This window comes from Callorhinchus milii, unplaced genomic scaffold (genome assembly GCF_018977255.1).
Source record: "Callorhinchus milii isolate IMCB2004 unplaced genomic scaffold, IMCB_Cmil_1.0 Scaffold9, whole genome shotgun sequence".
Classification (NCBI taxonomy): domain Eukaryota; kingdom Metazoa; phylum Chordata; class Chondrichthyes; order Chimaeriformes; family Callorhinchidae; genus Callorhinchus; species Callorhinchus milii.
This window is the reverse complement of record NW_024704750.1, coordinates 21,007,330-21,022,278: the sequence shown is the minus strand read 5'-3', so window position 1 is coordinate 21,022,278 and position 14,949 is coordinate 21,007,330. Positions and strand designations below refer to the sequence as shown.

General features: G+C 47.6%; 1 protein-coding gene across 1 annotated transcript; it reads right to left on the bottom strand.

Annotated features, from left to right (window-relative positions):
- Nucleotides 1-343: 343 nt before the first annotated feature.
- On the bottom strand, nucleotides 344-14,949 carry abcd4 (ATP-binding cassette, sub-family D (ALD), member 4). Its single transcript, XM_042338002.1, is given in 20 exon segments — nucleotides 344-856; nucleotides 1,674-1,789; nucleotides 2,107-2,183; nucleotides 2,755-2,807; nucleotides 3,224-3,270; nucleotides 3,759-3,795; nucleotides 4,494-4,585; nucleotides 4,757-4,965; nucleotides 5,782-5,874; nucleotides 6,531-6,622; nucleotides 7,237-7,358; nucleotides 8,329-8,423; nucleotides 8,584-8,634; nucleotides 8,786-8,911; nucleotides 9,533-9,649; nucleotides 10,160-10,299; nucleotides 11,175-11,194; nucleotides 11,197-11,301; nucleotides 13,501-13,619; nucleotides 14,857-14,949. Coding segments are annotated over 20 exon segments (1,821 nt in total). The 5' UTR covers nucleotides 14,904-14,949; the 3' UTR covers nucleotides 344-793.

Genomic DNA, 14,949 nt, shown 5'->3' with positions numbered 1-14,949 from the left:
GGAGTTAAGACACTCTTGGCGCCAGATTGTTACATTTAAGAGGATGAAACAAAACCACGCATTCACGCTACTTTCCCCCCACATCTGGAATGCAGTCCACACTCTCTCCTCAGTGACACACTCTGCTCCTCTCACACTGTAAAGTATTTGGATCGTGCCTTTCACGTCTTCCCAATGTGAAAGACGCTATTACAAAATATAATTTTGTATTGTGTTTCTATTAAGCATAGGTTGGCAAGATCAAAGACACCACACTGTGTGCGCGATGGAGTGCATTTCAACATGATGTGTACCAAGTTATTTCCAACTCACTAAGAATTCGAGCACATGCTCATTCAGCGAGTTGAGCTCGTTTCACCAGTTTATTAGCTCACAGCAGATCTTTTATAGCACTAATACCTCATCTTTTCCAATTAGCTCAGTCTGGTCAGAGCAGTGGACTGGTAATGTCTCACACCTCAGCCATGCCCTCCATCCAATAGAAATGAGATCAGTCAATAAAAATAACTATCTCTGGGAATTATCCCTTTCTTTTCATGATTGCATGTAGTCATTCTGAATCATTCACTTGAAGTCGAGGAAAATTATAGACCTCCTCCTGGCTCATCCTACAAGTTGTGAACATACACCAGGACTGAAAGCTGGGAGTGCTTTGCCTCCGAGCTGTGACATTTCTAGGCGTTACGGTGATGTCCTTGGTCCCAATGGGACTGCCGTACATTCCAGGGGTCCAGCAAGCTGGGAAAACGTGCGACCAGCTCCGACCTCCTTGACATTCTGCTTTGCCGGCCTGTCAACGGAGTTGACTCAGCTCCCAAGCACCAGCTCCCGAGAGCTTCAGCAAAGAGTCGTGGTACTGGAATGAGCAGACAGAAAAACATACACGCACACACACAAATGGAGAGACAGACAAAACACCCACACACACAGAAACGCACACAAACAAGGCCATTAGCAAACATCACAATGTGATAATGTTTCTGACAAAGGAAGTGAAAGATCTGCTGATCCTCTCTCGCTCTGTTTCCAAGTCCCTTCTAAAACATAACTCTTTGACTGTCTTTGGTCACCTCCCTTCAACCCCCACCCCTTTTCTCTACTCTGTAAAGTGCATTGCACCATTTTCCTGTGGCGATGTGAAGGGTACTATATACTGTAAGCTAAGTGGTTGTAGTTCCTACAAAATATAATGAAAAATTGGGTCACTCAATCCATAACTGTTTGTGGGACACTGCTGTGCGCAGTTGGCTGCCGGGTTTCGCCCACAAAATATAGTCAATTTACTTTACAGTATATTCTGTGAAGCACTTTGAGATATCTCAAAGATGTGATAAGGAGCGATATAAGGAGCTTCGCATGCGAGAGACCCGAGTTCAATTCCAGGTCAGGGCGAAACCTTGGGCAAGTTTCCTTACTCCACACAGAGCCTAATAATAATCCCTCCAAAAAACCAAAAACAATAATAAATTGGTCATTTTCAATTTACGACTGTTTGTGGGACATTGCTGTGCGCAATTGGCTGCTGCGTTCGCCCAAATATACAGTCAATTCACTTTACAGTGTGTTCTGTGAAGCGCTTTGGGTCGTCCTCCCGACGTGAAAAGCACTATATCAAATGCAAAGATTATTATTATTATATCAAATGCAAGGATTATTATTTGTTTGCTGCCCACCTTCTCCAAGCTGCTGCGATGCCCAACACTGACCACGGTCATCCCCAGCTGCTTACAGGCCCGGTAAAGCTCGCCCTCCACCTGCTCCGTCAACGCACTCGTCGCTTCATCCAATACTGGAGAGTCAGGGAGAGAGTGAGAGAGATATTTGGGGGGAGTCAGTTGGGTGTCTGATACGTGCGGAAACCCATCACCATGTTTAAGAGCACCCAAACCAAACTGAGAATTCCAGGGATCCCACCAACACATGGAAATCTCAGAGATAGATTGTTGGAATGGAATGCGCTCTCTCTCTACCTGGAGGGACGCATTCCTGCTTACCTAATTCCGGAAAGTATTAGGCGCAGGTTGGCAGCGACCATTGAGAGTGAGAGAAAGTCAGGGAAAAAGAGACACACACACATACACAGAGTGATCGAGCGAGCGCACTGACCTGCGTATTTGGGCTGGTGATAGTAAAGCCGAGCGAAGGACAACCGCTGCATTTCTCCTGGAGACAAAGCGTCGAACCTGATGGTGGGAGGAAGTAAAGGAGTTTGCACAACAGACCAACAGTACGGCGGGGCTCGTGTTTGGGATCCATAAAATGAGGTGGCCCGCTGCTACGTTGAGGCCCGATATTGGATTTGGCTGTGTCGAAGTCATGGCTGGCCCATTCGCTCCCTGCTCACAGGCTAATTGTTGAACAAAAAGAAAGAATGGCCGGCTTTCAGGCCATCGGGGTCACTGCTCTTCGATCGCAGCTTCGGCCACCCTCCTACCCAAACCCTCCCTGATCCCAAACCCACTGCTTGGGTCCAAATCCCTGACCGGCCAGCAACAACAAGTTACAACGTATTGCGCCTTTCACGTCAAGAGGACGTCACAGCACCCTGGGAAGTCCTCCCGACGTGAAAGGTGCTATACACACGTAATTTTGTGTTGTGTTCTTTCTGCTGACCCAGAAATCAACTGATTGATTGATTTTTGCTACTGGGTCAGAAGGTTGTGGAGTTCAGACCACCAGCTTCCCAACACACTGCCAGCTGCATTTCCTGCTTGAAAGCCACGAAATTACCAGCACATCTACGATTGATCTCACCAGTTCCACTCCATCTGTTTGTCAAGCCCTCCCGTCCTCTTCAACAGCGACATCTAAAGACAGGAAAAGATGGTGAGGCTTTTTTCTAAAAATCTCTCAAAGGTAGGTGGACCTTCTGCTGCAAATTGCACTCCGATTAGACTTGGGCAACAGCACGAAGGGTGTTTGGGCAACAAGCAGTCACACACTTTAAATAATGGCGTCAGCATGTGCATAGTTTAGTTGTAAAGTTTCTGGTATTTTATTAAATATAGGGTTATTTTCCAGGTTTGTGCGGTATTATCTCTCTCTCTATATATACAAGATGCCAGTGTGTAACGCACTCCCCCGTTAGATGCCAGTCTGTAACACACTCTTGTGTTAGATGCCAGTGTATAATGAACACACGCCCCTCCACAAGATGAGTGTGTAAAAGCACTGCCCCGTTAAGATGCCTGTATATTGGGTAACCAAGACGGAAATGACTCACCAGGCCTGTGAGTTCCAAGAAACGAATGATTCTCTCGTCGGCTGAATCTATGGAAAAAGACATCAACCCAGGTCAACAGCCACGATGACGACAGGCCATTATATAGCACCTTTCATGTGAGTAGCGTCTCGGATCGATTAACAGTGGTGCGGCTGGACACCGAGCTGGTAAGAGCTGGCCAAAGGCACGGTCGAAGAGGGAAGTCTTTAGGTGTGACTTGAAGAGGGGGAAAAAGGGGGCAAAATGGGTGGGATTGAGGCAGGGAGTTCCTGAGATTGTTGTCGGTCACAGAAAGAAAGATAGAGAGTGCACTTGGCATCAAGTTCGATAAATTTCAGAGACTGGGCTGATAACTGGCAAACCTCTAGGTGTTTAGCCGAGGAAACAGGCTGTTCTGCACTGGAAGCTGGATATTTACAGTGCTCAGTAACAGTGGGTCCACAGGACACCCACATTAAAGCAAAGCTGTGCTCTAGTGACTCACTTACTAACAGGCTGTCCTGCACACTGAAGTACTGAGCACACAGAACAATACCTGAGGCTGGGTAGATCTCTTTCAAGGGGTAAATCACCTGCAGAAATACAAACACAAAGCTATGTAAATACACAACAACAACATTTGTATAGCGCCTTTCACGTCGGGAGGACGTCCCAAGGCGCTGGACAGTCGAGGATTTGGACCCGAGCTTGGGTTTGGGATCAGGAAGGGTGGAGGGAGGGAGGGAAGGAGTTCCAAATGGTAGGGCAGGAAGGCTGAAGACCCGAGAGGAATTACAATGTACCCTTCATATTAGAAAGACGTCTCAAAGCTCGACTGCGAACCTCCTTCTCCAGCTCATACTATCATCTGATGGTCGCTGGTCTCAGTGGCAGTGTGATCCTGCTGCGCATTCTCTCTCTCTGCCCCGCCAACCCCACCCCCCCCCCCGAGACTCTCTGGCTGCTTCTTCCTTCATTTTTCTTAGAACTCGGTTTGTTAGTTGATTGGCAGATCGCTTTCCGGGGGTTATAATCCCTCCAAAAAATAAATAAATTTGGTCACTCAATCCCTGACTGTTTGCGGGACGCTGCTGTGCGCAATTGGCTGCCGTGTCTCACCTACAAAATACACAGTCACTCCACTTTACAATATATTCTACGAAGGGCTTTGAGACGTCTCAACAACCTGTTGAGCGCTACATCAAATGCAAGTATTATTATTATTATTAATTCCCTCCATGCTTGGGCTCTCTCTCACTCACTCTCACGCACACAAGATCCAAGCGCTTACCTGCTCCCGCAGGGTCCCATCTGTGAAGAACGGCTTCTGGGGAATGAAGAGAATCCCATGGGGCCCGAAGCAGGTCAACCTCCGCACGGAGCCTGGAAACACACCGGGCGGGCGGTTACAGTGAGTGTCATTCCCACCAACTCATGCCTCGTCGCACATTTCAGGACCTGAGCCCAACCCATCCTGGCTGACAGACACTTATTGGGAAAGAGAAGGGAGTTTCTCCTGGTGTGTCCTTGCCGGCCCGGCAGTGTCTCTCTTACCCTCCGCGGCTTCCCACAGTCCGTTCAGGATCCGTAACAGGGACGTCTTCCCGGTGCCTGTGTTGCCTGTAATCAGCAGGCTGTTGCCCTCTGTGATCTGCAGCGTCAGGTTCTGCACCAGGAGCTGGTCTGAAGAGGGCGAGGTGAAGGAGACTCGCTCCAGAATCCAGGCCTTCCCACTGGACTGCCCCTCGCCTAAATCCAGGCTACTGTACACAGAGCACACTGTATTACCCTTCCCACCAGCAGGCTGGAGTCTGCCCCTGGCTAGTCTGCGTATGTGTATGCGTGGTTGCGGTGTGTGAGAGTGTGTGAGAGAGAGAGAGAGAGAGAGAGAGAGCGCGTGGATGTGAGCACGAGAAGGGGTGAAAATGAGTGAAGGAGAAAAGAGAAAAACAGGATAGACTGAATGGGTAACAGAAGAGTGGAAAGGCAAAAGAAACGAGAGAGAGAGAGAGTATACAGTAAACCTCACATAAGTCGTATCAGTTAACATTACTTATGCTAAGTATGAGTTATGTCAAACTTGCAGAGGACTTGGGCAGTGTATGACTTAAGATGATCATTAATTTATACAGATCAGACTTACGTGACTTTTACTGTATAATTAAATATATATTGCAAGTCCAGAAGGAGCGCGGGGGATGAGCAAGAGTAGAGAGAATAAAGAGAACACGAATGAGGTAAGAGTAAGAGAGAATTCCCTCTGTGTACACACACACACACACACACGTATGGAATGCGCAATCCAATTGCATTCACACATGGATTACATGTTAGTGCCCAATAAAGCCCAAAGATCGGAAGCTAATTTTTTGATTTTTTTAAAAAATGGTCTCGGATGGAGACTAGCACGAAAAGGGGGGAGGCAAGCAGGGGTGGGTGGGTGGGTGGGGAAGAGAGTAAAGAAGGAAAATAACACAGGAGCAATAAGTCTCTGGTGAGGTCAGTGGTGACACTGATGTCAGAGAGGATGGGTTTAATGGCTAGCTTAAACACAGCCACGCTTTCCCCGCACAACTTACTCTTCAAACTCCCACAAATCCTCGCTGACACAAAGACCCTCTTTCCCTTGGGATTTGGAAATCTCTAGGCAGGCTTCCTGCAGCTCCCCGATCCTGCAACCAGTGGACAGAGAGAAGGCAAGTCCAGGAGGTGCCAATGCAGACAGCACCAAGTACATCTACTGACCAGCACTGCGAGCCCCCACTCCACTCACTGAACATATCATAATCTCTAAAGGTACTTGAGCTAAAAGTGGACAGAATCCAGTCCAAACACTAACATACCCTCCCCCACTCCTGTCTACAGCCATCTTAAGACAACAATAAATTACACTTGTATAAGGCCCTTGGAAAGACGTCCCAGAGTGCTGGACAATCAGCGGTTTTGTACTCGACCTGGGGGTTGGGGTCAGAGGGGATACAGGGCAGGGGGTTGGGGGTATGAGGGTAGCTGAAGGCACGATCAAAGAGGAAGGTCTTCAGACGGGACTTGAAGGAGGCAAGAGAAGGGGGTGAGGCGGCGGGTTTGCAGGATAGCGTTCCAGAGGGGCAGAAATGCTGAATGTCCGACCGCCAATACTGGGGCATGAAGTGTGGGGGACCTGAAGCAGAGGGAGCGGACAAGCTGATATGGGATTCTTATGAGGTCAGAGGTAGGGGGGAGCAAGACCATGGCAGCCTTGAAGGCCTTGAGCAAGACTGCGGAGACCACCTGATTTCTGTGTTGTCCCTCTCTCCCTGCCCCGTCCAACCTTTTAATGACCCTTCACCTGTGCGTGTAGCCGGCCAGGTCAGACACGGACGTCGAGAGATCGATCAATTGGCTGAAGCAGCTGATCAGGTAGATGGACACAAAGGCATTCTGGAAAAGAGAAGTGGGGGGGGGGGAATGAGCAAAGGTTACACATAGCACATATCCTCCTCCCCATGTTCACTAATGCTGCTCCTGTACCACACGCGGCATCCCTGACTACAAGAACGATAGCCTATCTAAGGCGCCTCCCTCCATATGAAAGATCCCATTAAGTGTTCTAGTCCTTTGTCAACTTTTATTGCAGCAACACCTAGTGGAAGTCGGCTCAAAATACACCCCTTCATTCCAGTGACGGGTTCGAAATATGAAGGTTAGACTCCACTGTAATAAACTTATATTTAATTGTAGGTGTTCACTTACAAATCACAGTCAATTCACTTTACAATATATCCTGTGAAGCGCTTTGAGACGTCTCAATACAGTAATAAGGTGCTATATCAAATGCAAGGATTAGTATTGGTATTATTACCTGAATACTGAATGTTATTTCAGAAATTCGAAACAAAACTCTTTGAATATAAATTACAATGCAAATGTACACTTATGTTACGCCTTTCAGCAAGAAACAGTTTGAGCTTGGCATCCGGGCTGGGGTCTTAAAGAGGCAAAGAGGCGATCTGAAGCCTGAGGCATTCCACTCCCTCCCCAGGGCTGGTGCTCACCTTGCTGACAAGCGCGATGAGCTCTGCGGGGTGCAGCCCATCGTACACCCCACTGAAGATAGGCACAGCGATCACTACGTAGCTGAGGATGCTGCCCAGGTAATCGAACGTGTTCACCCCCACTGAAAGGACAAGCACAAGGTCCAAACAACATAAACCAGGGCGAACCATTAGTCAAGTTTCCTTACTCCACACGCCTCTGTTTACCTAGCAGTAAGCAGGAACCTGATTCTTTGTCAACTGATGGATCACTTTTCCGGGGGTAATAAGCCTTTCAAAAAAATAATAATAATTTGGTCACTTAATCCATGACTATTTGTGGGACACTGCTGTGCCAATTGGCTGCAGTGTTTCGCCCACAAAATATACAGTCAATTACCTTTACAGTATATTCTGTTAAGCGCTTTGAGATGTTTAGAAGACGTGATAAGGCGCTATATCAAATGCAAGGATTATTATTATATTATCCTCCTACACTGCTCTATCCCTCCCTCCATCGCTTTATCAAATCTCCGTCCAATCCCAGTCTGAATTTGTCCGTCGTTCATTTCAGGCCTTGTCTCAGATTTAAAGACTTTCAGTGAGTTTTAAAGAAAATTGCATTGTTCCTTTCTCTTCCTCCCACCACCATCCCCCCAGAAAAATTCTGCCCAATATCGTACAGTAGCGGTTAGTCAACTCTCCTCGCAAGCAAGAGAATGTGGGTTTGATTCCCAAATGGGGCAAAACCTTAGAAAGTTTCCTGCGTTCACCTGCCTCTGTTTACCCAGTAGTACCCGGTTGTTAGTCGATTAGCTTTACAGGGGTAATAATCCCTTCAAAAAACAAAAATAATAATGTGGTCACTGAATCACCGTCTGTTTGTGGGACACTGCTGTGCTCAATTGGCCACTGCATTTCGCTCACAAACTAGTCAATCCACTTAACAGTATATTCTGTGAAGCACTTTGAGACGTCCCAATGACGTAATAAGGCATTTTATCAAATGCAAGGATTATCCTCATTATTATTGAAGCCTGATACCCCCATATCGACTCACCCCTTTCCCTGCCCCCCCCCCCACTTCTGTCGCTCAGCCCCACACAGACTCACGGTGAAGCCACAGCTCCCTCTGCATCAGCAACCTCTGTGTCCGCAGCAGTTCCTGGAGTCTCTTGCCTGTCCTCACCTGCTCCACGCTCCCCGCTCTGCGCACCCAAGAGAAACAGAGGCATCCTGCTCTGAATCGTTACATCAAAATACATCACCCCCGAGCACTAATGGCAAAAAACTGGTACAATTTAATTCATATGTCCTACTGACCAATATATTTTCCCTGATTCTCGCAGAAAATGGCCGTGTGCTCACCTGTAAAAGGCCGCAGACTCTGCGCCTACTCGGATCTGCATGTGCTTGAACCTGAGTGGGAGAGGGATAAAGGTTAAAATACCTTGAAGTTTCCTCTCGGCTGAAGCCCCGTCCATCCACCTGTGGGGGTGCGGGGAAGAACAAAGAGGAGTTGAGGTAGGCAGCTCAGCGAAGAGGACAAGAGATTGAAAGCAGAACTGACCTGAAGTCTCCCTCCAGCTTCTCCTGCTCCACCAGGGTGGCCACGATGGGTCCTATCAGGATCTTGTTGACGGTGGATCCAATCACAAAGTAAATGAAGATGCTGACGGGCCCCATCCAGCCAGTGCTGTGTAAAGGAGGAAGAGAGCCTTTTGTTAGATCACAGATCACGAGAGGCACATTGAGATTCACTACACTCAGAGGGTAGTGAATTTATCGAATTTACTACCCCAGAAGGCTGTAAATGCTTCCCAGCACGAAAAACTTTCATCTGTGGTCCTTTACAACATCAAAACGTCTGTAAGCGCTTTTTTATAATAACAATCCTTGCATTTGATATAGCACCTTATCACTTTGTAGAGAGGTCTCAAAGGGCTTCACAGAATATATTGTGAAGTGGATTGACTATGTATTTTGTGGGTGAAACGCGGCAGCCAATAGCGCAAAACAGTCATAGATCGAGTGAACAAGTTATTAGATTTTTGGGGAGGAATTATTACCCCCGGAAAGCGATCTGCCAATTGACTGAAGCTACGTTCCAACTTACTGCTAGGTAAAGAAAGGTGTGTGGAGTAAGGAAAATTTGGGTAAGGTTACAGCCCACCTGGGAATCGAACCCGCGTCCTCTTGTTAGCGAGGCGAGTGCTCTAACCACTACCCCACGGGACTCCATAACATATTCTGTAGCGGACTCTGTTTATTGCGAGCGTGGTGACTGACACCCTTCTCTCCCCATCCCAGATGTTACCTGTGAAAGCACTGGTAGGTGTAGTAGCCCAGTGTAAATGGAGAAATTATGCATTTACTGGCCACGGTGCTCAGCGCCTGGCAGAACCGCTCTACGTCCTGGCTAATCCGCTGGTCCCTGAAACACACACCGAGAGGTGAGAACACTCATGACCACAAACAACATACCTCCCCTGCTGACATGTACCTTCCCCACCACACCCCCCCCCCGCCACCACCCGGCTGACAACACACATGCCCACAAACAGGCTGTTAAAAACATGTGCGCACCTTCTCCCTCCCCTCCCACCAGCTCGCTAGATATTTGTTAGGTCAGGGTATTGAGGGATACAGGGCAAGGGCGGGTAATTGTACTTGAGGTACAGATCAGCCATGATCTTATAAAATCGTGGAACAGGCTCAAGGGGCTGAATAGCCTCCTCCTGTTTCTATGCTAACAACATGCGAGTCCCCTTACCGCCTGCTAACAACACACACCCTGATCATTGCCCACTGTCACTCGATCCCTTTCATCTGTGCGAGTTGTTTGAGAGGGAAATCAATCCACACGTCAAAAACTCATATCAAACAGAATGCAGACGGCCTCAGCGAGTGTATCAGAGAAGGGCCTGGGGACAGTGGCACCTACGGGTTGTCCAGGTCCTCTCGCAGCACGTTCAGCACGTAGTAGACCTTCCTCTGGAAGTAGTTCCTGTGCAGGTACGTGGTCAGGCTCTGCCTCCAGTGCACGTACATCAGACTCGAAATAAACTGGTCAAAACTCTTTAGCTGAAAATGAAAAATAATAATAAATAATAATAATTCTTGCATTTAATATAGCCCCTTATCATGTCTTTGAGACGTTTCAAAGCGCTTCGCAGAATATACTATGAAGTGAATTGAAACGCAGCAGCCAATTGCACAGAGCAGCGTCCCACAAACAGTCGTGGAATTGAGTGACTAATTTTTTTTGTTGAAGGAATTATTACCCCGGAAAAGTGATCTGTCAATCGACTAACAACTGGGTTTCTACTTACTGCTCGGTAAACAGGCGTGTGGTGTAAATAGTCCCCATTTGTAATAACTGGAGCGAAGACCGAGTGTTCCTGATCCCTCCCTTGTGTTTGGCCAGAGCCACCTGCCTATCCTGAATTCAACCAGGTCGCCTAGCATTGAGGTTCACCTCGCAAGAACTGTTCACGTCAGGATGGACCGAGGAGTTGCATTTGATATGGCACCTGATCTCATTGTTGAGACGTCTCAATGCGCTTCACAGAATATACAGTAGGGTGGAATGACTGAGGATTTTGTAGGTGAAACATGGCTATAATAATAATAATAAGCATTCCAGGTGGGTTCGTATTCTGTCTTCCCCCCAACCCTCATCTCCCAGCACGTTTCTGGATATTGATCAGCTGCAAGGCGATAGGCTCATTTTCTCCATCTCTAACCCTGGGCTAATGGACGGCAATGGCAGACCTGGCGGAGACCAGCTCTCTCAGGCAGCCCCCGGCAGGATGCTTACCTGCCAGCTGAAGGTTTGGCAGTTCATTGAGCATGAACCTTCAGATGTTCCACACCTCCTTGTCCCAACAGAATGCAGCGCTAAAGTGCTGTACATCTAGTGATTGAGGCTGCGGGAGGTAAGACAAGACTCCACTTACCACTGAATTGAGCACTATGAGGTGATGGCGATGAGGGTGAGGTTTCTAAAGCTGGTTAGATCTTTGTTTCCCAGAACTTCATAGAAATGACTGGGGATGATCCCCACCTGATAAACCACCAGCTGTTCTGTAACAGGACCAACAATACATTAGACTAGATCAACCTCAATCTGGTTATTGTAACACATAGGACCACAGAAGTGCTCTTAAAAGAACTGCCACAAACACGCTGGGCTGAATGACCTTCTTCTGTAATAATAACCATCCTTGCATTCGATATAGTGTCTTATCCCGTCTTCAAGACGTCTGAAAGTGCTTCACAGAATAATAATAATCCTTGCATTTGATATAGCACCTTACCACATCTTCGCAATGTTTAAAAGAACTCCACAGAATATACTGCAAAGTGAATTGACTATATATTTTGTGGGCAAAATGCGGCAGCCAATTTCACACAGCGGGTGTCCCACAAACAGTTGTGGTTTGACTGACTGATTTATTATGATTATTTTTTGAATAAATTATTATCCCCGGAAAAGCAATCCCCCAGTTGACTAACAACCTGGTTCCTACTTACTGCTAGGTAAACAGAGGCGTGCGGAGCAAGAAAACTTGCCTAAGATTTCGCCCCGACTGGTAATCGAACCTGGGTTCCTCTTGCTTGTAAGGCGAGCAAGCTAACCAATAGGCTGCAGGACTCCACAATGTACTATAAACTCTTGATTCTCTGAGTAAATGAATGGGAAAACAGGGTTCCAATCAGCTGGTGTTGGCATTCATTCCCTATCAACTGTGTGCTGTTCCCACAAAAGCCCTGGTTGTGCCCCAAAATTTTGCAGGACACCTGCTCTGTCCTATGCCAGATCCTGTTTATTCGCTTCCATCACCCATCTCCTTTGCCAGCTCCAAGCCATTAACCTGACAAATCAAAGTCCAGGAGGATGAATCCTGATAAGCTGATAACTAGGGTCAGGATTCTTTACTCAATCAGGTAATCTGTACACAACACCGCACTCTATTGCCATTATTCAACAAAAACAAACAGAGCGGGCAAGCTGACATGAGAACAACACCTGCCTGAGTCAGTAACTGACTGGAGAAACTGAACACTTAACAATAATCCATGCAATAATCCATAATCCATCCATAACACCTCCTCACGTCAAAACACCTCAAAACGCTTCCCAGGATTTTTCTATAAAGTGTAGTGAGTGCGTATTTTGTACGCTAACATGGCAGTAAATTAATTCTCGCAGAGCAATGTCCCACAAATAGCCAGGAGGTGAATGACCAATTAACTGGAGGCCAGGATACCTTCTCTTTTTGATAAGAGTCACAAGATCTTTTAACAACAGCGTGAACAGACAGATGTGAGCAGGATTATATTGAAATACAGAAACAATCATCCCATTCCTGGATTTGTACACAATGGAGTGAAGGGGAGGGCAATTGGTCGAATGAGATTTCAGTTTGTACAGAGTGCCCATAAAGTCCTGTTACCCCCCTTTCCCCCCACTGCCCCGTTACAAAACGGCAATATGAAACTACAGAGGAGCTGAAACAAGATGTCAGAGATGCATTTTGCCTCCTCACCCCATCCAAGTTACCGAAGATGTGGCACTAAACATGGAGACGGATCATTATCTGCCCTGAAAATTATGGCGCTCACTCACTCACACACACACCGACCGATCCTCTGTACGTCTAGCACCTCTCCAAAGCCTTGACATCCTTCCTAAAGTGTGGGGCGCAGAACTGAACACAGTCTCTCGCTGAGGCCTAACCAGTGTTTTATAAAGGTTCATCATAACTTCCTGACTTTTGTATTCTATGCCCCTATTTATAAAGTCCAGTATCCCGTATGCTTTTTTAACAGCTTTATTTACCTGTCCTGCCACCTTCAAAGATTTTCTTATATGAGCCCCAGATCTCTCTGTTCCTTCACCCCTTTAAGATTGTACCATCGGCTTATATCGCCTCTCCTCATTCTTCCTCCCAAAATACATCACTTTGCATTTCTCCACATTAAACTTCATCTGCCACGTGTTTGCCCATTTTACCAGTCTCCATGTCCATTTGCAGACTGCTACTATCCTCCTCACTGTTTACTACTTTTCCTAGCTCAGTATCATCTGCAAACTTGGAAATTGTATTCCCTATATCCAAGTCCAGGTCATTTATATCAAATATACAGCTCTAATAATAATAATAACCCTTGCATTTGATATAGTCCCTTATCATGTCTTCAAGACATTTCAAAGCGCTTCACAGAATTTAATGTAAAGTGAATTGACAGAAATATACCCAGCACACAGCACGGACTCACCAAGGAGGGCGACAGCCAGCAGCGTGGCATACATCAGCACACTCTGCGACAGCCATGACGGGTAGAGAATAGCCTGGATCCGCCCAAATCGCTGCAAAAACAGTAGATCCAGCTTCGGCCTGGAAATCAGAATAGCACATCATGACGGACCAGCCATCTTTCTATCATGATGCCGTGTCTTTCTTTGGTGCCACACCTCTAGCCTGAAGCTCCAGCCCTGGCTGAGAGATGGGGGGGGGGGGGGGGAGATCGATCCCTGGGACTCCCACAATACCTATTTTCTAGTCTATGGCAACAGAGGACACAGAGATGGATAAAGGCAGAGTTTGTGGCTTGTATGAAAATACTGTAAAAAATTGACATCAGTCTGGGCCATAGCATTTAATACGACTTATGCGATTTGCATAAAATTTAAATCAATAATCTACACTGCACACACGTGATTCAGCGTGCTTGGATGGTAAACGTGTACAAGGTGATGGGTCATTTGATAAGAACTTGCCAGGTGAAAGAAGTCCGAGGTCCATCTCGTTTCCTTCCACCATCCTGGCTGTCGTGTCCTGTAACCCGAGATATTATTTTCTAGCAGAAATCTATGTAATCTATCGATAGAAACAACACTTTCTGCTTCCGCCATCTCCCCAGGGAACCTGTTCTGTAAGTTTACTACTCGCTCACTGAAGCAGTGTTTCCGCAGATTTGTTCTGAATTTACCCCCCTCCCCCCCCCCCCGCCTTCAGTTGCAGACCGTGTCCTCTGGTTCTACTGTTCAGTACAAAATAAAACAGCTTATTATAATCTACATTATCAAGTCCCTTCAGAATCTTAAAGCCTGTAATTTTATCACCTCGTAACCTTCCCTTCTCCAGAGTGAACAAGCCCAGTTTATCTATTTGCTCCTCCCCCCCCCAAATATAACCCCCCCAATATAACCCCCCCCAATATAGCCCCCCCCAATATAACCCCCCCCAAATAGCCCCCCAAAACACCTCCCCACCCCACACTCCAACCCCTCAATCAGTTTGTCCTCCTCTGTATCCTCTCAATCACTGCAATATCCTTTTTGTTGATGAAATTCTCCACCGCTGATTGTCGCCGGTAAGTGTGGGCGGGCACTGGAGGGCAGGGGAACGGCGTTACGAGTTAGGAGGTGATTAATACGACTTGTGCAACTTAGTAGCTGGGACGGGACGGGGGGGAGGGGCTGGCCCCGCACGTGACCAGACCACCCTGACCCAGGGAGACTCCTGCCGCCGGGTCGGGTCGGGTCGGCTGAGCTCTCGGCGCGGCGCGGCGCTGACCTGGGAGCCACCACCGGCCCTGACAGCCGCTTACAGCCCCCGCCGCTCCGCTCACCTGCTGCTGACCGGCTGCTTCCCCCTCAGCCCCGAGCGCCGAGCCATGGCAGCGGGACCTCGCGCTCCCCCGCCCGGCAGCCCCGCAGCCTCC